General features: G+C 41.7%; 1 protein-coding gene across 1 annotated transcript in view; it reads right to left on the minus strand.

Annotated features, from left to right (window-relative positions):
* Ccny (cyclin Y) overlaps nt 1-27006 on the minus strand; it is a 127856-nt gene that overhangs the window by 45971 nt on the left and 54879 nt on the right. The window contains exons 2-3 of the mRNA NM_001191833.1: nt 19334-19408; nt 10492-10526 (exon numbers count right to left, since the gene is read on the minus strand). Of these exons, the coding sequence (NP_001178762.1) occupies nt 10492-10526; nt 19334-19408 (110 nt within the window). The remainder of the gene's footprint in view (nt 1-10491; nt 10527-19333; nt 19409-27006) is intronic.

Below are 27006 nucleotides of genomic sequence, written 5' to 3' on the forward strand. Positions count from 1 at the left end.
TAACTTCTCAATGCTTCTGATGGTACCAAAGACCTAGCTGTGTTCACATCAGTCACAGGACACTCCCTCAGGCTTCGTCAGCCTTTAAATGCTGTTCAGCATGCTAGACGGCTCTGCAGCTTCAGCCATGCTTCATTATTGTCCTATGACTCTGAAAACAAACAGCATGCTTACACACGTGTGACAGACTCTACTCTCCCTGCACTGTCCCAGTCTGCTGGTAAAAAGACAGTGGTAAGAGGCACAGCAGACCATGATTACAAACCACAACAATGACCAGCACAGCACGATAATTCAAGGGTGCAATAGTGGGACTTTCATCTGGAAGGCAGCCAAGAGCAACCAAATTGGACTTAAGGCCCATTCAAAAGGAGGAAATTCATGTCTGGTACTATAACCTAATCAACTACCCATGGAGGGTGAGGCACTGAACCCTAAACTAGTATAATTCCCAACACCAGTCTAAATTTATCCTTGTATCTGCTGATAAGTGTAACTCTTTTTGATCAACAACCCCAAAACTTGTTTTTGTAGCAGATGGGGACATCACAGAAATTCAGACCTGGTCAAAATTCAAAGACCTACTAAATGTGGGGTGTCCATTGATACACCCGAGGTTCAGGAAACAGCATGTAAGATGTTCTGAGAAAAAAAAAACTATACATACAAGCCAGATGACCAGGAAACCTACTGAGAAATAGAGTTTTCTATATATGACACAGAGTTGTATCCATGAAATCTTAACAATATAGCCACCTAACGAAGACTTTCTACAATGACCTAACTAGCTGATATCCCAAGGTAGAGGGGAGAAATCTCACAAGGTCCTATCCCTAGATAAAAAACTATAGGCAGTTAATGGCTGCTCAGTGAGAAAGCCGATCTTTTCTAGGGATGAGCTCCAGGATAAGCTATCTAATTCCAAGTGGTCATCCCTGAACACACATACATAAGAGCAATACTAAATAGATTCAGCAGGCTGTATTTATATAATGTGTTTCTCTCTTTCTCTGTTTCTCTATGTGTGTATGTGTGTACGACAGACAGACAGACAGACAGACTGAATCAAAAAGTCGAGGAGTTGTTGCAGGGGGAAAGAATGTGATATAAATACATGACCATGTATAAAAATCTCAAGAAATAGTAATAAATGTTAAAAAATAAGAGGGACACAGCAACTGTAACATGAGTCAGATAACTGCCTGCCTGCTGGGTTATTTTGAGGAGCTCTTAGCTGAATTTACTTATCTGTGGAGCAGTTACAATAGCAGACCTGGCCTCATAAGGTCACACTATGAGGAATACTGGAGTTAGTGTTAGAAGAGGGCTGGTGTATAGAAGGCTCTGCTCTTGTACATAGTATATGTTTTTTAAAATGTTAAATGTTATAATGCCTTCAATATGGGATGTCTCCGAAATGTAGATCACAAAAGAAAATACTTAAAACAGTATTTTACTTAAAAAGAGGCTCGATGGGACAGACAGCTGAGAATTCCAGTAACCGCTGTCTTGGTGACAGAAAAGATAATCTCCTCTAGTGGTAACTAGCAGAGGAGCCAGGCAAGACTATCAGGAAGAATTATTTCCTCGGGATGCTTTATTTCCATTGCAGTAATAGCATTTTTCTTTCCATCAATGTATATTTTACAAAGTAAATTATGAATGTTAAACAAGATAACTGTAAAACTAATACTGAAACAAGTCAATGTATTTACACAATGCCCATAGAACAAAATAATTATTTTACTATTTACACCAATGTCCACTGATAGATAAAGCTTGTTGGACTGCATGATGAAAAGCAACTATTATTACTCTGCATTTCAGTTACTGAGTCTATCTGGTTAGCAATCCCAACATTGATGACTGTCAGACGCAAGAAACAAGGGCCTGTACCCTCCACAGTGACCCTAGCCTTCACTCTATGGATCTTACCACTCACACTTAATCAAATCAGTAGGCAGAGCCTGCTTACTCTGTGGTTCATCTGTCTAGACTGCACACATGTACCTTGAAGGCATGTTCTTGTCCATTTGGTTTATCCTCCAGAACTCCTTGCTACTATACCTATGGTAGACTTTTTTGAGACCTTGAAAGGCATCCTGGTTCCTGGTTGAGGAGGCTTGAATCCCGGAGACACTAAAAGGGACAGTAAGCATTTCATCTGATTCCCAGGAAACCAGACCCTTCACTAGCCTGCAGCCCAAGATACCAGGCCCATCACTAGCCTACAGCCCTCCCTAGATTAGTGGCCATTGGGCAATGCCCCAAGTCTTTCACAGGTAGAGGATGTGATCTCTAGATAGATCTCCATTACAATGAGCTACCTAAAGGCCTGGAAGCTTAGCCAATGAATTTCCCTTCCCAGACACTCCTCCCTGCAAAAGGTATTTAATCTCAGGCCCATTCTGTGAAGTGGATACGGTTTTACTCATCCACTTTCCACCTTGACAATAAACGCCTTGAAACGGAGGACTGTCACTTTTCATTGGGATCTGCCATGGGGAGCTGTACAGAAGCCCTTCAACTACAGAGTTGCTATCTAATCTCCTAAAGAAATTCCCCCTGCGCCCAGACACCCCACCCCCAAACCTGCAGCCCACCGCCCAACAAGCCAAGGCCAAAGACTCTCCCTGTGGGACCAGCCGGAGTCCCCATCCCTTTCCCCTCCGACTGGGCTAGATCCAGCTCTGTGAGCCCCCACTCTGTTCTCAGATCTTCCCAGCGGTACCTGGATGCCCAAGAGCCTGAAAACTTGACAGCCTCCGGGACCCCCATGCCAGCTCCAGCTGTGTCCTGTGCCTCTCTACCTCCTGAGTGGTGTCCCGTGACTTCCCACAGCCAGACACCGCCCAGTGGTGGTGTCGGTTAAGCGTGGGCAAACTCTACAGACTATGTCCTCTCTATGTGGTACATACCCTGTATTCATCTCAGTAACATTGACCATGCTTTGTTCTAACCTGCATTCACTCAGCTGGACTCTGTCTAGGACCTGGACTTGAGTCACCAGATGAGAAGCAGCTATTCATTCGACTGGCAAGCTAGTAGCCAGCTCTTCCACCAAGCACAGGAAGTCTGCCTCCCCACAATAAATACAGGGTCCTGTGTGAGTTGACTGGGTGTGCCCAACAAACTGGCATCTCAAATCTCAGGGAGAACCTATGCCATCCTGAAGGAAAGGACATGTTCAGCAAAGTGGTACAGGAGAGGGGCAGGCAGACCCAAGGAGCCATAGATATTAGCCTGAGATGCACAAGTTCTAGGGAAGAGGCTGCAGGTAGGCTCAGGGGCCAGTGCTCAAGGATCTGTTCTCCATAGAGAGGCTGTGTAAACAACTCTCACAATCTGTTTGCAAGGGACACTTTTGCTCACCCCACTATCCTAGAGTGTCTGGTAAAGGTAGATTTTTTCACACTCAACAATGTCTGGCACAGGCCATACGTGCCCACCTTGATTTCAGTCTCTGTCGTAGGGTTCTACTGCTGGGACAAAAGCAGCATGACTACAAAGCAAGTTGGGAGGAGCTTATTCTGCTGACACTTCCAGATTACAGCCCATCACTGGAGGAAGTCAGAACAGAAACTCAAGCATAGCTGTAATCTGGAGGCAAAGCTGGTGCGGAGGCCGTGGAGAGGCCTCTTTACATGGCTTGATCAGCCTGCTTGCTTGCTTGCTTTCTTTCTTTCTTTCTTTCTTTTTTTTTAAATTAACTTGAGTATTTCTTATTTACATTTCGAATGTTATTCCCTTTCCCGGTTTCTGGGCCAACATCCCCCTAATCCCTCCCCCTCCCCTTCTCTATGGGTGTTCCCTTCCCCATCCTCCCCCCATTGCCGCCCTTCCCCCAACAATCACGTTCACTGGGGGTTCAGTCTTAGCAGGACCCAGGGCTTCCCCTTCCACTGGTGCTCTTACTAGGATATTCATTGCTACCTATGAGGTCAGAGTCCAGGGTCAGTCCATGTATAGTCTTTAGGTAGTGGCTTAGTCCCTGGAAGCTCTGGTTGCTTGGCATTGTTGTTCATATGGGGTCTCGAGCCCCTTCAAGCTCTTCCAGTTCTTTCTCTGATTCCTTCAACGTGGGTCCTGTTCTCAGTTCAGTGGTTTGCTGCTGGCATTCACCTCTGTATTTGCTGTATTCTGGCTGTGTCTCTCAGGAGAGATCTACATCCGGTTCCTGTCTGCCTGCACTTCTTTGCTTCATCCATCTTGTCTAATTGGGTGTCAGCCTGCTTTCTTATAGAACTCGGAAGCACCCACAGTGAGCTGGCCCATCCCCCACTGATCACTAAGAAAATGCCTTAAGAGTTGGATCTTATGGAGGCATTTCTTCAACTGAGGCTCCTTCCACTCTGATAACTCTAGCTTGTGGCAAACAGACACAGAACCAAGCAATACAGTTCCCAAGGCCCTAATCTGTCCATGGCAGGTGGCAAAGCTTGCCCCTTGCTGTTGTTACTGTAAGAATGCATGCCCATTGATGTGTAGGACATACTCCCTAAATGAATTTCGTAACTTTCAACAGAATTGTACTTTTGGTGACAATGAGAGTCTTGCATCTCAGGACTTAATAGGATCAAATAAAATGCGCATTAAAAGTGAGGTAATATCAGAATCACAGATAAGGCTTGGCCTGATGTGAGGAGAGGGTGGTCCTGGACACAATATGCTCATGAGGATTCCTGCATACCCATACCCACTGGGGTGTTCTGCTATACGAGGTCTCTGCAGCCATTAAGAAAAGGAGGGGTTTTGTTTTTCGTTTTTTCCAAAACAGCTGCAGCTTTCTAATATAATAGTCATATATGTTTTAAGTTATGTTCAGAGCAGGGTCAAGACTTCAAGAACTGTACTAAAACAAACAAAAGCCTAGAGACAGTGGACACGTGAACACCTTTTATCTTAATCCTCCTTTCAGTCGATACAGTTTGCTTTTCCCTATTTAGCATAATGTTAGGCATAGATTGTGTATATATTCTTTAATAAACCATATTAAGATAGTCTTTGTCTCTTAGGGCTCTTATCATGAAGGTTGTTAGGTTTTGTAAAACAACCAACCAACCAACCAAAAAAAACTCTCTGCAGCTACTGAGATGACCATATATTCTCTCAAGTCCCTATCCCTGCCTCTCCGGAATAAAGCCAACCTGATCGTGGTATATTTTAATGTGTTTTTTAATTCAGTTTCCAAGTATTTTAATGAGAATTCGTGCATGTAAATATCCATGAAGAAGACTGAACAATAACTTTCCATTTTGGTTGTGTCATCTGTGGTAAGGTATTACTGAATTTGCAAAATGAGCTTGGTAACATTCCACTCTTTTATTTTCTAACTTTTCTTTCAACTTGAAACTACTTAGAATTCCAATTCCTTCATCTTAGCAGATTCTAAAATCTTAACTGAAATTTTACTGAGTCTTTTTAGTATTCTCCAAGAATACTGTATTGATAACAAGCATACTAGCTGTCTGACAAATTTCTCCTCCAATTAGAATAAATCTCTTAGAAGCAAAGTTCAGAATTCTAAACATTTCAGACTCTGGACTGTTCCGCTTCCTCCTTTACTCCCACAATTTGAGATACAGACTGAAACTAGCAAAGACTCCATTTCTTAAGGAATTCTCTTTCCATCACTCACAGCTCACAAGAAACAATCAATTCAGAGCTGTGTTACATTAAAAACAAAAACTACTGAAACCAGTGTTCTTAAAACGAAATGAATATAATATATGGCCACTTGGGAATCCTGTTCTTAGTAATTATATAACAAAGTTCCCTGAACTATAATCAAATACTAGAACAATGACATTAGCTGTTAATACAGAACCCGGAAGACTTGATCCACAAGCAATACGAAGAGCATGACCCTACAGAATATTTCCTGGTCAGCTTCCTGGTTTCCAAATCTATGTGCAGTGAAAAGAGCATGGAAAGGCCTGGCCACGTCACTCCTGATCGCGTCTTCTTTCCACCCTCCCTAGACTTCCCTCACTGTTGTAGTAGAAAGACTCACATTACATATGCTGTTGGCAGGAGGCAGGAGGAGGTCGGAGAAAAATAAAGCAAATTCAAATTTCCCTATGTTTTGGGAAGATTCTCAACTACAATTATCTACAACATTGTAATTTATAATCAGAGATTTTCACACTTTAGTTAAAAATATACTTAAGTATCTGATTTTCGAGAAAAACAAAAGCAAAACTTGAGCAAATTTATTTAAAGAAGTCAATTTTAAATAAATACCATGACACAAAGCTTTAAAATTTTTCATAACATCACATTTTTCTCTGTCCATTCTAACTACATCTAAAACCTGGATACAGAATCACCGACATGGTGATTAGAGTATTAATCTAAGTCAGTTGTTTTAGCAGCTGTTGGTACTCCCAGACCATTTTATTCCTGTGCAAGAAACCTTGAGACGGTGTGACACCTTAACCCTTAAACCCCTCTGGCTCCTTCCCTCGCCTACGCCTGCCTGCCTCAATTCTCAACAGACAGGGCAGGGCTTCTACACCTGCTACGTGCGCGGCTCCTTCCCTCCCTACGCAGACAGGGCAGGGCTTCTACACCTGCTACGTGCGCGGCTGGCGGCCAGAGGAGCTTTTCCATCTGGAGGAAGTCACTTTCCCAGAGGCTATGGCTGTTAAAAGAGATTTTTCAACTGGACAGGATCTAAGATCACCTAGGAAACAAGCCTCTGGGCATGTCTGGGAGATTTTTAAGACTGAAGTAACTGAAGTAGAAGATAGACTTTAAACATGGGTGGCACAATTTCATGGGATAGAGCCCAGGCTACATAAAAAAGTGAGCTGAGTACCAAGATTCCGCTCTGCTTCCTAACTGCAAAGATGGAGCTGCTTCATGCTCCTGCTCCCATGCACTTCCCACTGTGATGGGCTCTACCTCAAGCTGTGAAGGAAATCACCCTTTCTTCTCCGAAGTGGTTTTCTCAAGTATTTGATTACAGCAATGAGAACAGTAAGCGGTGCAGCTAGAGTTGCTCTTATTTAACTGGAAACAGAGGGAACTCTGACCATTTCTCCTCACTTGCGTTTCTAGAGTAACGACGTTGTCTTTGTAGATTGCCTGAGTAATACACACTACACAGGTTCTTTAGAATCTCAAAGGAGAAATCAAACAACAATAAAGTTATATTACAAGTTATACAAAGGAAACTAGTTGTTCCAAAATGTAAGAACAACTTGAAACTTTTAACTGAGGATCCATAGTGAGAACGGAATCCTCCAGACTAGACTGTCCTGTAGAAGCAGAATTACAATTGTTACCTCTGAATTCAAGCTAATCCTTCTGAGAAGCACCCAGACAAGTTACAATCTTAGATCTACTACTTATCTGTTTCTTTGTTATTGTAATTTTTTTACTTTACATCCTAATATCAACTCGCCTCTCCCTTTGCCTTCTTCTCGGAGAAGGGGGAGCTCCCCTCTGTTCATCATGTCCCTGCCCCCTTCCCAGGGACTAGGACTAGGCACAGAAGCCAGACAAGGTGACCTAGTTAGGGAACAGGGTCCGCAGACAGGGAACAAACGCAGGGACAGCCCTGTCTCCAGGGGAACCTGCACGAAGACTTCAGCTGCACGTCTGCTACATGTTTCATTATCAGACGGACGAGGGGTTGATTGGGTGCTGAGTTGAAACCGTCCAAGTCAGGTGGTAAATGTAAGTATGGCCCAACAGTCAGTGTTGCTCTTTTTTTAAGCAAAGACTTGTCTTATTATTTTCATGTACATGTGCGTATGTATGTATCTATATATCCCTGAAGACGCTAGAAGAGGATGTCAGATCCCCTAGAGCTATAGGAGGCTGTAAGCCTTCCTACATGGGTGCTGGGATCTGAACTCACATTCTCTGAAAACAGGTGCTCCCAACTGTGGAACCATTGCTCTAGCTCCCCTTCTACTTTTAACTTTTAAGTGAGAAGCTGTGAAACTCACAATTTTTGTGACTTAATCCAGTCTTTTGACTCTGTCTTATGTGGCTTTTTCTAGTGGAAGTACAACTCAAATGCTCATTTGTAGGCAAGTCTGTGAATAGTGTGAGAGAGTACGAGTTCCAGGGCCGTCTGCTACAAAGAAACTTAGTACACAGCTATCTGTATCCAGAACATATGAGAACTCATCTGTCTGACTTCACTGCATGACAGCTGGGCAAACTGTCAGGAAGCATGAGTTAGGATGCACAACCCAGTACCCATCTCCACATGCTAGTCCATGGCTGCTGATTTCGGAGAGACGTATGCCAAGACTGCACGGGATGCAGGGAAGGTCACAGTGTAGAGCATATGAAAACAAATGGACTGTGAAATCTCACCTGTCCCATTGACTGTTATCAGCAGTAGCCTGGACAATCAAACGCCTTCTCTTTCACATGCCCTTAAATTGAATCAGGGGTCTGGTGGCAATTTTAGATCTTCTCTAATGAGCCTAAGTATTACCGTGGAGAATGCAGCCAAGTACACACCACAGGTAAATAACTGGGAACTTATCTTCAATCCCTGCCCTTCCTAGATTCAGGAATACACCTTCTAACACACAAAATTCTTAGCCATTTCTATCATTGCTTCACATGTATAACACTGGGGTCCCATAGATGCTTACAAATGACACCCTAGAGAGCCAGGGAAATGCTACCTGGCAAGAGTTAAGTAGGCTCTATTGTTTTGGTTCTCCTTTCCCCAAGGATCTCTAATTTTATTTTCTCCTCTTCTAGATTTCCTTTGTTTGGGTATGTTGGAGTTTGTTGAGAAGGAGGAGGCTGATGTTAAAGTTCCAGGAATGAAATTACAGTGTATTAAAGAGTGTGTGGGAAATGAATCTTATTTTCCCTACAGGGAATACGAAACTTTGAAATTCAATCTCCATCAGAATGGTCCTGCTGTTCTCCTAGAACATAGGTCTTTATTTCCTTAACAAAAGTTAAGCTAACTTTAATGAATTAAAAGACAAACTGTCTTTCTACTTCAGCTTTGTTTTAAGCCAGTTTCATGCTGTTATCTGCGCTGTAATTCATACTGTCAATACAATTTCTGATGTGTACAACTGTTTGTCTTATAACTATCTTGTAAAGAGTTCAACTGTAAATAAATTGTTACGTGTTAAGAAAAAATAAAACAAACCACCACCACCACCACCACCACCACCACCACCAACAACAACAACAAAACAATCTGGTGGCCCAGGGAAGTGCTTTAGAAATCTGATGGAGGCTGATATGGGAGGTCACGGAGTAAAGATCCTCTGGACAGGCAGCCTATAACCCTAATCCTACAAGGTAGAATCCTATATCCTAAAGGGTAGCTGGAGAAAAGTGACTCCTGAGAATTGTCCTCTGACTGACAAACACACACTTGCAGACACACACACACACACACACACACACACACACACACACACACACACAACCCATGGCACCCTCACATAACACAAGCCCCCCCCCAAAAAAAATTAGTCCATAGAAATTAGAGAGCCTCTAACCTCTAATAAGTGATCTGTAAGTAGTAGCTGTCATTGTTGCAGAGGGATCACCAGTTTCCTATGACCCTGCCTTCATCTTCTGATGGTCTTAAGAGTCTTTAATACACAGCTTTATCATTACACATATTAGGATGGACAAGTTCTAAAATGCAGGCTAGGAATGCAGGCTAAGTCACGCCTCTGTAAGGTCAGATTCATCACTGTGGTTTTCAGTATGAGAGTTTATAGCACACTTACTTTGGCAGTTACCTAACTATATCATTCCTTACCTTGTGGAAGAAGTTTTCTTTTTTAAAGAACAAAAATGATTAGAATGGAAGGGGTGGTTATGGCTTGTCTGTTGACAGTGGGGAGAGGCTGGAGAAGATAGATATGCCTGATCCTATCCTGTGTGGCCTCCATGGGGAGATATATTGCAGAGAATAATAACAAGGCACTAGAGGAAAATTTTGAAAATGCTTTTAAAATTAAAGGGCTAAGTTTAGTCTCCCCATACATAAGAACTGCTTTTAAGCACACACACAAAAATGTGAGGAACTGTTCCACAAACAGCCATTGAATAGAAGAAAGAGAAAAATCAGAAAGCTGCTCTTGAAAAATAATTACATTTACTAAGAGAGAACTGTACCAAAACAAACAAACAAAAAAAACCAAAACAAATCAACAAACAAAAAAAACCAAACAGCCTCAATAACAACAAAAACCCAGGAATTTGGGAAGGAGCAGAAATGAAAGGTTCAAAATGAAAAGCGTCTGCTTTGTTTGGACCCATGCAGTATTTGTTGTGGTCTTTTCCTGGGGCGTGTCCCTTCCACAGCAGTCATGGAGTATTTGGTGACATGCTAGTGGGAGTGAATCCCAAGCCATGCCCAGCAAATCATCATTTCATCACCCCTCACCTTCTTGTAAGTTCCACAAAACACACAGGGCATCTTCACCTACCACATTCTACTATAAAATTATTATGAAAATATGGGGAGGCAGTTTCACTTACATGGTTAATGAAGAGACTCTTTCGTTTTTCTCTCACTGTGAAAACAAAAGATGGGACAAAAATGTTACAGGCTTGCATATCAACCCCTGTAGGTGGCAGAGGAATGAGCCTCTTTGCTATGCTCATATTCTCCTAGCAACCAAGTTCCCAGTTACTCATTTACCAATTGAAGTGTAAAGAATCTGCACGAATGGTTGATCAACAGAGGTCAGTACATAGCCACTTAAACAACACCATAACTATCTCAAGTCAACTGAAGACAGATTGTCTTTACATGAATGAAGTATTGGTGTATCTCATGAAAATTATATGTATCCAATACGTTAAGGTAATTGACGATTATTTACCTAGGACCCAAATGGTTTTTTATAGATCAGTATTATATGAATGAATTATTAGTAAGAAAATTGCTATCCCCAATAGCAGACCAAGTGATGTGGTACAAAAGTGCTCTCCAGTGGAAGACACTTGTTTCCTCTAGCTACTACCATCAACAAACAGATCTGAGCTTCTGTTTTAGGAGGCTCCAATCTACTTTCAAGGAGGTACGTGAGCCTCCCATATTGATTTGTCCAGCCTTGCTCTTGCTTATTCTGAATGGCATTGCACGCCTTTAGCCTCAATTCTTGTCAGAACAGGCAACCTCCAGCCTCAGAAACCAGAAAGTTGCCAGAGAACACAGAGAAACTAAATGGTGTGTTGTCCTTTCAGGCTTCTGCAAGAAGAAGGCACTAACTCGACAAAGTACAGCCTCAGCTTTGCATTGAGCAAGCGTTTCTCCTGTAGTCTGTACCCACGAAACCCTCGAGCAATTCTGCACTTAGAACTGCTCTAGATTCCTAGGGAAACACTCCCGGATCCTCCAATGTAACTGAGTCAAAGTCCTGGCCCAGCAAGTGAAAGGATCTTGTTCTTAAACACTTGTAAATGAAGACTGAAAGAAAGAAACTGAAGATACCAGAAGACAGAAAGACCTCCCATGTTCATGGATTGGTAGGGTTCAATTTTATGAAAATGGTCATCCTACTAAAAGCAAATTTACATATCTAATATAATGTCCTTCAAAATTCCAGTTCAGGGTCAGGCCTTTAATCACAGCACTCCAGCATCAAAAGCAGGTAGATCTCTTGAGTGATAGGTCAGTCGGAGCTACATTGTGAAATCTTACCTGAAAACAATCAAACAAGCAAACAAACCCACCCAATGTAATTCTTCACAGAAATTTTAAAAAGCAACCTTAAAGTTAATATGGAAACACAAAAGAATACAGAAATTCAAAGTAGCCAGAAGAATCCTGAACAATGAAAATGTCAGACAGCATCATCCCAGATTTCAAGTTATACCTCAAAGCTATAATAATAAGACCAGCAACTGGCATAAAAACAATCATTAGAACTTGAGACCCGTTTGTGTGTGTGTGTGTGTGTGTGTGTATGTATGTATATGCCCATACTTACATAGCCATTTTTGATTTTTGTTCAACGGGCCAAAACTATACATTGGAAAAAAAGACAACAAATAGTGTGCTGTTAAAACTGTTTAGCCATCTGTGAAATGAAACTCGGTCAACATTTCAGATCTTGCATAGAACTCAACTTCAAATAAATCAAGGACCTGATGATACCCTGAATCTGTGAGAGGAGAAGGTAGGGAATAAGCTTAACTTACAGGACTAGGAAAAGATATTCTAAACAGTATTCTGGTAATATAGGCTTTAAGACCTGCAACGGATAAATGGAACTTCCTAACATTGAAAAGCCTCTGTTCCACAAAGTAAAGTATAGCTGAAGAGAAGAGGCAGTCTACAGAATGGGAAAAATACCAGCTACACCTCTGACAGACAGTCTACAGTATATAAAGAACTCAAAAAACTAAATGTCAAGAAACCAATCCAATTAAAAAAGTAGGACATGTAATTAATCAGAATTCTCCAAAGATAAAATACTAATGGCTGAGAAATGTTTTTGTAAAATGTTCAGTACCTGTAGCCATCAAGGATATACAAATTAAAATGTATTTGAAGTCGCACCTTACCCTGATCTGAACGGCTAAGACTGAAAGAACAAATGACACAAGTGTTGGTCTGGGTATGGGAAAAGGCACATGCACTCTTGGTGGGAACACGAATTACTGCAGCCACTGTGGAGATCAGAATGGAAGCTCCTCGAAAAGCTACAGATGATCCACACATGAGCTAGCCATACACTTGGTCTCTCTGCAAAGGACTGTATCCTACTATCTAGAGACCCAATCATCCATATTCACTCAAGTTCTAGTCGCAATAGCCAGAGAATGGAAACAATCCAGATATCTATCACCCAAATGAAGTGTTATATTTTTATAATGGAAAATCATTCAGCTAATAAGAAAATAGAAATTACAAAATTTCCAGGTAAACAGATCTGGAATCATTCTGACAGAGGTAATCCAGGAAGTCAAACACTGCTTATTCTTTCTAATATGTGGGTTCTAGTTTTGAAATTTTTACATATGCATGTTTAAAATATTGGAGTGCCCACAGAGGCCTGGAAATTAATAAAGGTCATGGGGGTAGAGGATACTTTAAGGGAAGGGAGACGGAACACAGGCAGTATGAAGAAGAGACTGAAAATAATGGAGAGCCAGAGGAGTAAATGGGGTAGAAGTGGAAAGCAGGTAGAAGAGGGATAGAACGGAGGGGTAACTAACACCAAAGGCCTTGAAAAGTGGAAACCTACCACTGTAGAAGCTTTCTAAAATAAATATACATAATAAAAAGTTTAAATGGAGTCATTCAATAAGGAGGGATGAGGGAAATGACACTTCGAGAATACAGACAAAGGTACCTCATGCTAGCAAATAAACCCCCAACATCAGAATGGGTTACCTCTTTTCGAGTTGTTTGCCAGTGAGGTTCCACTAAACACTACTAAACTTTGTGAGTTCACACTAACTCACTTTGTGAGCGCAAAACCAGCCAGCTCTACATACATAGGGCAGCAAACACATGCGCGCGCGCACACACACGCACTCACATACACATATATCAAAATACAACTGCTGAGCCCTAGTTTGGAGTACACACCGAACTTCCACTTTGTTGAGCTCATAACCTGACCAGAGGTCAAGAACACAATGGCCAGAACACAAAGTGTACTGTAAGAGGATGTTAGCTCACACTTCCTAGCTCTAGGCAAGGCATCCTGGTGAAGTCATTTCCACAGGGATGCAGGAAGGGAGCTTGAAGTGTAAGCAGATCTTCATTTATTTCTAGATCCAGAGTCTGAGGATTGGGATACTCTGTACATTCAAGAGGAAATACAAATGAGCAAGGAGGCAACAGGGACAGACAGAACAATTTCAGATGTCTATACTCAGAGGAAGACACTGCAAGACAGAAAATGTAAGGGCAGCAGGACACAGCAAAAATCCATTAATCAACTTGTTTCCACAGAGAATACCAGGGGATTTCTTCAAAAAACACAGAAAAGTCAACTAACTATAGCCAGAAACACTTCTCATTATAAAAGACATATTGATGTCAAATTGGAAAACGTACCGCACTATGAGGCAGAAGGAATGATATAAATAAGACTTAAGGCCTGGGAAATAGCACAGAGAAAACAAACAGTAGCAATCCCAACACAGTATATTTTTGATGTATATTTTTAAGTCCTGTGTGCATGTACAGAAATGTGTACTTTTGAAATGGGTGTTTTTCTTCATAAACACCAATAGAAACAAGTCAAGTTTTGTACTGGTATCAGCATTTTTGCTGACTATATTTTCATTTTTTGAAACATAAATGTACTTTGTCATATGTATTATATTTTTCCTACCTGATTCCATTTTTAGGAAAATTTTTCCACCATTTCATTTTTTCAAAAAGGGTCTTATTTTTTATACCAGGCTAACCCCAACTCACAGTCCCCCTGCCACAGCCCCATGAGATCAGGAATAACAGGCATGTATCACCATGCGCAATCTCTGTACTGCTTTCATAAGTTCACATGTATACCTGTCCTGCACTAGGGTGCCCATGATTTCATGCATGCACTGAAACAACTGAGCTAACAAAGTCACTAGCACAGCATCTTGCACATGATGTAGGTGAGGCGTTATTACGATGACTCAAGGTATCCGTTGGGTACATTACTTCAGAGCACTGCTACCGTCGTACAGACCTGACCTATTCCTGGTTTTTCCAAGATGTTCAGAAGTAACTCTTAAATTTGTCCAAGACTAATTTATCTGTAGTAAGAAAAACTAGAAGCAGAAAGATAGGCAGTAGCAGTTGAAAAAAGAGCTAACTTCCATTCTCAGCTGAAGTGCATCTTCTTTCCTCTCAGACCCTGTGCTCTGGCGTAAGGTGCTATGGGTAGCATGACTCTGAAAGCAAGACCTGTAGAGAGGATGGCAGAGCCCTAGCCAAAGGAAGAAACTCAATGTAAAAAAGCTGCTGGGCTTCAGTTGTTTCGACTGTGGTGCTTAGAGCTCTGGTAGACTGGGCATTCTTCCCATCTTGCTTGTTGTCTCAGAACCACTTACCAACTTTACTTGAAAGATGAAAAACATATTCAGGGACTGGAAAAATAGTCCATTAGTTGATTATTGTTCTTTCAGGGGACCTCTGTCAGGTTTTCAGCACTTACATGGGGCAGCACACAACTTCCTACAACTCCAGCTCCAGGAGGATCTCATGTCTCTGGCCCCCACCCTCAGGTTATCTTCCATGTGTACACAGAAGACACACCCACACACTTTTAGATGTGAACATGCAAAACAAACCTTGTTTAAAAAGACATACCTACAAAGAACAGATAAATAGCTGGTTATGTTCTGAGCTTCTAGTCACTGTGGAATTCGGGATATCCTCCCAAGATATGTAGCTGTTCTGTTTGGATGTGTTTATCTGTTTGTCTCCCAAGTGCTAAGAATAAAGGCCTGCATCACTACACGTGGCTTTTAGCTGTTATTACAAGATGTCTGTGACATTATATTTTTATTTCTGCAACCTATTTGATGTCATGGCTCAGGTAATCAAATGCATATTTAATTGAAGATAGGCTACTAAGCTATGAAACACAGAGAGAGTTGTTTGGTATTGATAGAAGGGGAGGTGAAGATGTTCAGAGATGAAAGATAACTAGATATTACTTCTGACCAACAGACCACAGCACAAGGCTGTTAACCAACAGTAGAATGAGACTATGATGACAAGGGGAGAGAACCCTACCCTGTTGGGCAAACCACTACCATTCATTTCTGTTCTGTGTCTGTATTTCCTGATGAAGTCCCCTAACCACTGTATCTGGGGACACTATTAGGCTATGGTAAAAGCGAAGTAAGAAAACCTTTGGCTCTAACTGACTGCATCAGAGTTTGTACTATGCAAACAATTTTGTGCAGATTGAAAGGCCCGATGCTCAAAGAAAGGCAATGGTCATTAGAAGAGCAACCACTGCACCTGAAAAAAGTATCCAGGCCACAGAGCTGGCTTGGCCAAGAGACTTTATTCCCCATTCCCCATCACATACACAGCCCTTACCTCACACAGCTCAAGGGATAATTGTGGAGAAAGATGGCAAGTTAGTCATACTAAATTCAAAGTGGGAAGAACAACTGCACATTTACTACCTGGGTAAGAAATATCTATGTCCCCCTGCCTCTGCTCTGACCCTTTAGTAGTTTGTAGTGACCCCTAATCATAAAATTATTTTCAATGCTACGCCATAACTGTAATTTTGCTACTGTTAGGAAGTGTAATATAAAAATCTAATTTGCAAGACACCTAACCCATGAAAAGGTTGGTTGACACCCCACAGGTTGAGAACCACTGCTTATGAAATGGTTATATCCCTTTATAATAAAGCTAGACATTGAGGGAGAAAGTGAACTGCTACATAAAGCCATCTCATAGTGGTTCAGCTGCTGAGAATGAAGTAGTAAGACTCCTTTATCCTTTCCTTCCCCATGTTTTATCAACTTCCTACACCTGGTAGCAACATACTTAGAACAAACTGAAGAAAACACTCTCTCTTCTTAAGCAAAAAGTAATATAGGTAAATAGTCTTTACTTATAACAGTTTAGACGGTGTTGGGGTTGCTGGCACATACCTGTAGTCTCAGTACTGAGACTGAGGCAGGAGGAAATGCTGCCTTCCATCCAAGCCAGTGTGGGACACAAAACAAGACATTGTTTCAAAAATCCAAATCAAAAAGTTCCCTCTGAATGATGAGATTCAATGTGAAATAAAGTAAGTCATCATAGAAAAGCAAACAGTATCTTGACATACGGGACTTCAAAGGGCAGTTCATAGTACAGGCCTCGGAACACGGGACATGGAACACGGGACATGGGACATAGAAGCTGATTACAGGTAAAAAGACATAGTTGGCTAGGAATCCCAGTCTCTTGTTTGGTTACACAGATGGGTGAATATGGTTAATTATGATGTCCTGCATAATTAAAAAGAGCCAGAAGAGAGAAACGTCATTGTTCATAGGCCAAAGAACACAGACTGATAAGTGAGATGGCATCTAGCAATCTACACTTCCAAAGTTCGCCAGCACACAGCACATAAAAAACTGCTGAGGAGTAAATAAATTAGAAAAAAAAGTGTATTTTGTCATATGATAATTCAGGGCTACAAGAGAGTAAGGTCTCGAGCTCAGGTGCTTACAGAGCTAAAATGGCCAGAGATTGGTGTATAGCAGAAGGCTGAGGAGAAGCAGCTCCTTTGAATACAGGATGCACACTCTGCCAGCTCTGTGCACAGGCTCTAAAGCAGGGCTTCCCAACCTTCCTAATGCTGCAGGCTCTTCATGCTGTAGGGACCCCAAACATAAAATTATTTCATTACTATTTCATAGCTGTAATTTTGCTACTATAATAAACCATAATGTAAATATCTTAATGCAACCCCCAAAGGGGTTGTGACCCTTGGGTTAAGAACCTGGACCCAACAAAGGCCCCCATCAGGACTATACATTCTGAGTCACCAAGAAATGTCAGAAAGGCAGACTCCACGGGATGAGGAGAGATGATGTGGAATTAAGGAGCGAACAAGAAAACACAGACACTGCAATCCGGCAGCATGTGGGGCAACTGTTCCAACTGGCCATGTTTATGAATAGAGCAATGGTAGCTTTAAATTTTCTGTATCAAGCTGTTCAAAGTTGTTTCATAAAGTAAATAACCAATTCTCTCAACCACTTCACTCAAAAATTAAGTTGTTAGAGTTGCCAAGATGTATAAAAGCACGTCTTAAAATCACTGACTGTTCACTAAGGAGAACTGTTTTTAGCAAATGGTGCTGCCTGAAGATACAGCAGTGAGGGCCACAGGACTGAAATGTCCCCTTGAATCCCAGGCCAGGAAAGCAATCTGAATGGAAAGAGCAGAGAAAGAACACTTACTGGAAAAGGTTTCATTTCTTTTTGTTTGTAATACAGAACTCAGTTATGTCTGCATGAAGGGTAGAAAGCCCTAGTAGTTAGGAGAAACTAAAGCAATACACAGATTTGAAGTTCTAGTAAAAAGGAAGAAAGACAGAGTCTAGCAAAATGGCCACAGTCTATTTCTGGAATGATCCTTCCCCTAGTTAGGTCACTTCCTTTTCCCAGGACAATCACAGTGTGTTACCCACCCACAGGCTCTGACAATCACAGGAGATAATTGGGAAGACATCTCAGCTCGACAGAAGAGTCCTGTCCGCCAGACAGCCTGACACTAGTTTCTCACCTCACCGTTCTCAAGTTTTTGAGGAAAATCAGTTTTGATCCTCATTTTCACCACAGTCCCATACATATCCCACCTTCCTTTGCCTGCAATATGCTATACCTCTCGGCAGCTTTTCATTTGTTAAAGAGAAAAGTTTTGGGTTGACTTTTTTAACCTAATAGACTGGAAGTAGCCTTCTCCAGTACTTGATGCTCTTTTCTTACTCTTGGAGAAATCTTCCAAAAGTTTGCTTGATAATCATCCATGTTGTGTCAACACAGTATCCTACCAAAACTGACACCCACCCTACTGAAGAGCTCTAGTCCTCATACATAGACCACTGTTTTAGCTATGTTTGTCTTCTTTGTGGTCTCTGTAGGACCTGAGCTGAATTAGAACCATTAATCTGTCCAGAGTCAAGGGTAGAACGAACCAGACATACCTTGGTCACCTTGCCATTATGTCCTACTTCTCCACTGGTGTCCTAGAAGATTTATAAAAACTGAGTTTGTATTATCTTTCCACTCCTTTGAAACCAATGGCCAGAGAACAGTGAGGTAAATAAAAGGCTAAGAAGAGATAAGCCTGCACCATAGGAGAAACACACACACCTAGGACAGACTGCGAGGATTCTAACATCTTCAGAATGACCCAGTTACCTAAAGTTTGGCGAAAGAAAAGGGGGGCAGGGGGAGAAAGAGGAGGAAAGAAATGAAAAGAAAGGATTTGTATCTCTTGTGCAGGCTCAACTGAGCTGATGAGTGACAGGAAGAGGGTTAATTGGCTTTCATGTAAAGTTTAGATTTTTGTTTTACTTAATGTCTGACAAATGAACACATCTGATCTTTCAGAACTTCATAAGTGTCATGCCCTAAACTTTAGGACCTAAAGGGAAATGTCTGACCCAACTAACTTTCACTATAGAATGCTACCATTTTGCTAATGGCAAAATGATGATAGTTGCTTCAAATGAGACATTGTAAAAATGTAACTCATTACCACAGAATAACCAAGAGCACCATTACACATAGTAATTCATGGTTACTAAAGAGAACTCTACCATAAATGAAAAATCAAATCTTGGCAGTGTCCACATTTAGGTTAACTATATTTTTAAAGGCAAATAAATTAATAACTTACCGTCTGTCTGAGATTTGCTGAGGAATATTGTGCTGGCCCGAGGATGGTCTGAAGGATTGAATTCCATGTTTAAATCTTTAAAGAAAGAAAGAGAGATTAAGTAAATAACAAGTTGATAGATAATTAGGTAGAGTCATGATTAATTTTCAACTTTTCCATCTTTTTTTTTTTTTTTTTTTTTTTTTTCGGAGCTGGGGACCGAACCCAGGGCCTTGCGCTTGCTAGGCAAGCGCTCTACCACTGAGCTAAATCCCCAACCCTCAACTTTTCCATCTTAAACTGTTGGTATAGTCTATGACTGTGGAAGCCATAGTTTGTGTTAGTAGATTCTTTTGGTTCCATTAAGAACACTGCTATTGGAAAACAAAACAAAACAAACAAACAAACAAACAAACAAAAAAACCAAAAACCCACCCATATCTGATATGCTCCCATAGGGGAGCTAGTGGTCTGAAACTCCACTGTCTTTTGAAAATTCTCCCCTGCACTGAGAGACCCTGAAAAGTTAGGGCAGACTATTACACACAATTCTGTACAAGTTCTATACCTGAGCACGTGCTCCTCAGAAGTGAACAAATGAGGTCTGAGGTCATTTCAGGTCACTGGCATGATCACACTAAAAGGTACTGTTTGAAGTATATGGGTCATGTGGGATCTAATGTGGGCCATGGCAAGTATTCTATTCAATCCAAACTTAAAAGAAAAGAAACCAGACTAACACATAGCAATCAGAAGGTTTTGAGAGCAAAGAGAGTCACATGCATGACCCTTTTGACTGTGTGTGCACACATGCGCACACCCAGAGAAAGAAAAGCATATACCCTTATTTTCAACATCTCTGGACAATCAAGCCATCTGGTAGCACTAGACCCCTAGTATGGCAGGGGCTACAAGTCCTTGTTCTAATCTTCCTGTCTTCCCATTCCCATGGGCATTTGGTTTGCAGCCCCAGCTTTATCTCTCCAAGGATCAAGAGCTTCTCTATTTAGCTCAAATAACTCTGTATTCTATCAAAAGAATCCCAGTCTAAGTTATACAATAACAAAAGAACCGTTTGACACTAGAGCTGGTAAATGGGTAATCCAGGCAGGAGAATGAAGTCCAGGGAGAAGAGAACATCTAAACATGCTGGAGAGCCCGGATGACCATTCAGCTTCACTCACAGTGAGTACCAGGAAGAAAGTATTTGGGATTAAACCATTCCAACAATCTTCAAGAACCCAATCAACACTAAATAAAACAGTGCCTGTCTTTAGCTTTAAGAAGCAATGAACTAAAGGTAAAAGGAGAAAAAACAGGATAGTCATAAAAACAATGAAGACAACACTAAATGTTGGTTCACATGGGTGCTGACATATTCTGGGCAAACATAAATGGAGGCAAGTTCTTACAAACGAACAGTTTTTAACTGTTCGCCATTTTGATTAAAGAAGCAAACTCCAAGGAGACAGACATCATTGTGGTTGAAGTGCTTACTTGGCAATCAAGAAGTCTAACGTTTAAATCACCAGAGCCTACCTAAATGCTGAGTGGGTACGGTGACTGACTAACCTCAGTCTTAGGGAGGACAGGCTTTACCAGTGAGCTACATGTCTGACTGAAAGATCCTGTCTCCAAGAACAAGGTATAGATCAAAGAACAAGGCTCCTCCACACACATATTTGCATCTGCCCAGACAAAACACCCATGCATGCACTTGCATACCTGCACACAAAACTGTGCTCAAATATACCACACACACACACACAAATGAAAACAAGCAAAAGAAAAGAAGAATCACTGACAGACTCTTAAGCAATTTAGTCCTTCTGGCACTTTAACTTCTGCTTCAAGACATTGGAGTTTCACAGGTAAATAAATGCCTTGAGGAAGAGGCTCTGTAGGGAGAAGATGGGAAAGGAAGACAAAATCTTTCAAACTTGCTTCAACTTGAACTAAATAAAGAGTCCTGATGTGAGATAGTTTCTTCCTATTCAGGTTAGGATCTTGTTACTTTAAGAAGAGGGGGGGAGGGAGGAAGGGAAGGAGAGGGAGAGGGTGGTAGCAAATATGTTACTTAGTATTTATGAGAACTTCTATATAACAAAGATAAGAGCAAACATAGAATGCTAACCAGAGCAGGTAACCTTCAGAAAGCATCCCAGTCACTACGGAAAGCTGCCCACTAGAAGAGAAGGTGCGTTTGTTGCTTGAGATAGGTGCCAGCACAAAGGTTGCCTAGATGCTGTCATAACCTCATACATTCAAACTTGTACCATCCATCATAAACTTGTCTATCAGACCGCTTTAATTCTCCTTTACCATTAAAACACAGCAGAAGGGCTTGTTAGAAAAACAAAAGCAACAGATAATACTTCCCTGCTGGTAGTCACAATTATAGGACTCTTGGGTTTTCTCAAACTGAGAACTTATTTTTATATCGCAGGCACTGTTCTGGAGCACGGAAGGCTGGCAACCAGAACTAAAACTGGGGCCACCACAGATTGAAAGAACTCCCAAGAAGAGCACATACATATTGTTTCAGTCCACCTAGACAACACAGTAACTACCAACCACTAAATGCAAGAGTACTGTACTGACACAGAAACAGACATACCTATGTCACCCACCAGGAAGCAGTGTGATATACTAGAAAATATGCACAGGCATAATAAACACACAGCACGCAGAATTATTGGGTTTCATCTAAATAAAGCATATGAGCAATTCTTGCTTTTCTGAATGAGCACACTTTATAAACATAATCTTAAACCTTGTCTCCCCAGAAGGCCTAGAGCCTGTGCCTCAAGTTCAAATTCACATATCTCCCCAAACTTTACATTTTAAAGTGAAAATTCTAGAGGAAATCTTCCTCTGCTTCTAAACAGAGCACACTCTACTGCTAGTGAGGTAGCCAGCATTCTTCAGTAGTTAGACATGACAGAGAACATTTCCCTAAATGTTGGTACATGACTTTATTTTCTTGAATCCTAACCCTTAGTAGTAGCCCCTAAATATAAAAGGCAGCATACCAAAATTCAACACTGAGTACAAACAAGAGGTTGCTATGGCTACCTGAGTGTGAAGAAGTAGCAGTTGAATCTTTACAATGTAAAGGTAGATGCTCTGTTGTCAGATGGCTTTTGTACCACCCCCTCGAAAACAAGCAAAACTCCAAAACGAAAACAAAATAAACCCCAAACAAACAAAAATACTTCTTGTGTTGAGATTTAACACTCACTATAAAGTTCAGGTAGCTGAAACCTCAATTTAATCCAGCAGTTAAAGAAGATTAGCACTGTAGAGCAGTCAGGGGAGCCCTCAGAACTAGGTGGCTTTGCAGGCAGACGTCGAGATCAGGAAAGATGGAGTACACTCCTGTTCTCTACCATATGGTCATCACCAGAAGGGACCACAGCTGTGAATACACTCCTGGTCTCTACCATACGGCCATCACCAAAAGGGACCACAGCTGTGAGTACACTCCTGGTCTCTACCATATGGCCATCACCAGAAGGGACCACAGCTGTAAGCCAAAATTAATGTCTTGATTCTTGGTTCAGTTTTCCACAGTACAAGAAAACTAATACAGTGAATATGGGGGTAGAGCACTATGCACCGTTTTCATTTACTTACTTACTAACTCCAGGGTCATCAACCACTGTCTGTGCTACACCACAGTGAAGTATCATGGAGAAAACAAACTGAAACCCCAATGAGAGTGACTTCACATGAAAGGAGATTATTCTGGCAAGTTGGTGATTTCCCCTTAGCCAAAAATGGAGTAGAAATAACATATTTTACATTATAAAATACCTAGATGTGACTTAACTTCTACCAACTCTGAGTCTCCATTTTCCTTCTTGGTAAGGTGGACTGATTATACATGGCTGAGAAGACCAGAAGGCCTGCTTAATGGTTAGTTAAGAAAATCAACCATCACCTGGAAGGTAGGGTCTGTCACAGATTATTTTGATAACGTTAACTGAAGTTGAGGTGGAAAGACCTGCCTAGTCCTTCCCACCTGATAAAACGAGCCCATAAATTATGTTGTGCCTTAGATGTGACTCTCATGAGCTAGGTGGGGGGAGAGAGGAGATGCACAAAGCTGATGAAACGTCTGGAGTGGACAGCATTCCCTCAGTCCATCACCCTTCTATTCTGAAAAGACTCCTGTAGTCTCTACCTGGAGAAGCAGTCAGAGACTAACTGCAACCCATGTCAACAAATCCAGTGCCTAGCATTTCCAAGCGCTGCTGCCTCTGTCACAGTGAGGCTCATTTTCACTCTGGCCTCAAGATAGCTCTGCTACCCAGTCTCCTGGTTTCCAAGAGATTCTAGGGGTAAGAAGACAACAAGGTGGAGAAACCTCAGTGAAACCACGTTAACAAATGAAGCAAACAGAACAGGCCCCGTCCACTGACAGCAAGCCAGTTCAAACAGCAACCCATCAGAAACATTCAAACCAGTTCCACAATAAAAACTATTCAGAGAAAAAAAAAACATTTTATTACATCGTGATCCCATTCAGTCACTAGAGTTACAGCTGAGATAAATACATAGTTTTCTAGAGCATGATGGAATCTCCATACTAAATTCCTTGGAGTCTGGACACCTACTAGGCAAATGCTCTGAACTGGGAGGAGGTCGTGGAATAAAGTGAAGGCTATGGACTGCGGGTATGCTGTGGAGTGAGGAGTAGCAGGAGGAGGGGAGTCTACAGAGTGGTTTCCTTATGTCCTTACATATTCAGACAACTAACTGCAACAGGAACAATATGCTTGGATACACCACATATGGGCAGCAGAGATGTCTGCATAACTCATCATGTGTTTCCACTTGAAAGCCTTAACCCATTTTTTCATAAATATGCATCAGAAAGAAGGTAGTGAACATACCATTGCATAAGTGTCCCCCAAAGAATGTCTAAGATACTGAAGGATGACTCTTAGAAGGTGCAGAATTAGTTAGCAACCAGCCGACCTTATCAGCTTCTGAATATTCTCACAGACCCATCTGTATACTTTCTTGTAAAAATCCATTTCAACAGAGCTTGGCAGTCAGCTTTTAAAACATGCGCCACATCTGATCATCTTCCAATCTCCTAGTGATGCCTGTTACTCCAGTTGTCTTAAAGAACCTTGCAGTGGTAAAGGATAGACACTGATTGAGTCAACCAACATCCCTCCCTGACCCAAAGACCACTAACTCCACAGTGGTCAGGGACAAAACTACAAAAACTACCCCTTGGAAAAAAACTAATACTACTGTTCCTTCTAGGGGAAGAGGATGGTATTACCTGCAAATTTCCATTAAACAAAGAACACACATGGAACAGCTCTTGTTCATTGTTCTCAAAATAACAAGAAGGAAAAAAGAAACTAAAAAAATTAAATAGTTAAATTAACAGGCATTAAAAATTTCAGAAAAAAAATCGAATTCCCATTTCTACATTTAGGATTTTCTTAGAATTTTGTTTTAGGAGAAGCCTGACACAAATTTTTAAATTCATGATTTTAGCATGTGTTCTGGATAGTTTTATGTTAACCTGACAAAGGCTAAAGTCATGAGAGAGAACCTGAATTTAAAAATGCCTTCATAAACTCTGAAGACCATTCTCAGCAATCAGACCGTCGACATCCAGAAAATGTCGACATCACTCTGAAGGGCCGCACAGTCACTGTGAAGGGCCCCAGGGAACTCTGCGGAGGGGCTTCAATCACATCAGTGTACAGCTGAGTCTTCTTGGAAAGGAAAAGAAAAGGGTCCGTGTTGACAAGTGGTGGGGTAACAGAAAGAACTGGCCACTGTCAGAACCGTCTGCAGTCAGGTTCAGACCACGATGAAGGGTGTGACACTGGGCTTCCGTTACGAGATGAGGTCTGTGGATGCTCACTTCCCTATCAACGTTGTTATTCAGGAGAATGGGTCTTTGGCTGAAATCCGAAATTTCTTGGGTGAAAAACACATCCGGAGGGTTCGGATGAGGACAGGTGTTGCTTGTTCTGTCTCTCAAGCCCAGAAGGATGAGATAATCCTTGAAGGAAATGATATTGAACTTGTTTCAAATTCAGTGGCTCTGATTCAGCAAGCCACAACAGTTAAAATCAAGGATATCAGAAAGTTTTTGGACGGCATCTATGTTTCTGAGAAGGGAGCTGTGCAGCAGCCTGATGAATGAGACCTCAGTTTCCTAGCTTCAGAAACAAGATCCTGATCACAAGTATAATTTGGGCTCTTTGGGGACAATAAAAGGCTTATATATTGAAAAAAAAAATGCCTTCATAAGATCTTGGTGCATGAAGCCTATCGGCCACTTACTTAAGCAGTGATGAGGAAAGACATAGCCCATTATGTGTGATGCCATCCCTGGGCTGGTGGGCTGGGTTCTATAAAAAGCAGGCTTAGCATGCCAAAGTAAGTAGCACCCTTCAGGCCCCTGTATCAGCTCCTGCCTTCAGATTCCTGCCCTGTTTTGAGTTCCTGTCCTGATTTCCTTTGATATGAATAGTGGTGTGGGAATCTAAGCCAAGTTGCTTTTGTTCATGGATTTACAGCACAGCCAAAGAAACCCTAACAGAATAGCATGGGGGGCTCATGTAACTGAGCCTCTTATGAGGGAGTTTAAAGCTGGGACCAGTGAAATGGCTCAGTGGATCAAGTGCACTACCAACCTGATTTAATCCCTGGAATCTACATGGTAGAAGGAGAGAACTAATTCCTGAAGTTTTCCAGTTCTTTACATGGGTATTGTGGCACAATCATGTATGTGCACACGTACGCACACACCCACACCCAAAAACACGAGTGGGGGGGGGAGGGAGAGGGGTTCAGGTATCCATAATGATGAAGTAAGATGTCTTGCGACTCAGCTGTAAGCAATTCCCTGGCGCATTAGGAAGCCCTGAAAGCAAGCCCTCCCTGGGTTGTGCTCCAGCGTCCAATACTACAGGGCACCGGAAGATGTCTAGCCAAGAAGGCATGTGGACAGATGAGGAGTATCAAAGTCAAGGGACAGATTTACACTGGACAGAAAGGAGCCATCATCACCGGAGATGTTCAGGTGTCTAGAATCAAAGCACACGGAAATGGGCGGGGGCTGAGAACCAAAGTCACAGCCATAGAACAGGAACTTAGCTCTGGAGTGTAAGAGGAAAGATTATCAATGGCTATCACATCAAACCCAGGAAAAACATACAACTCAGGACCAACAATGGACTCGAGTGCAAGCAACCTTGGCAGGACAGCTAACAGGAAGGCACTCTTAGGCAGGACACTGACGCACTTCCCGCAGACTTTCCAGTAAAAAAGAAATGCTTCCTCCCTGAATCACAGGCAACAGTGGCTGCCCTGGAGGCCTCTTCTCTCTGGGAAAACGGTTCTTCTCTCTGTTGCCAAGCACTAACAGGTGACAAGGCAGACAGCTACTTTAAACACAAGAAACTGAAGACTATTTTCAACCAGTCCATGTCACATATATCCCTTCGAGGGTTTCTGACAATCAAATTTAGTCATGTGAGAAAGTGAGGTAATCATCCACCAGAGTTTCACTTTCAGACCAGAAAAATATTTTACTTCTCTTTCTAAAATTTTAAGTTCCTATTTCATTCTGTAACTGTAATGTCAGTCCACATACGTTCCGGTTCCAGGCACTGTGCCAGTAAGTGGTCACCTCAAAGGGAAGGAAGTGAGCA

The sequence above is a fragment of the Rattus norvegicus genome, chromosome 17 (assembly GCF_036323735.1).
Source record: "Rattus norvegicus strain BN/NHsdMcwi chromosome 17, GRCr8, whole genome shotgun sequence".
Classification (NCBI taxonomy): Eukaryota; Metazoa; Chordata; class Mammalia; order Rodentia; family Muridae; genus Rattus; species Rattus norvegicus.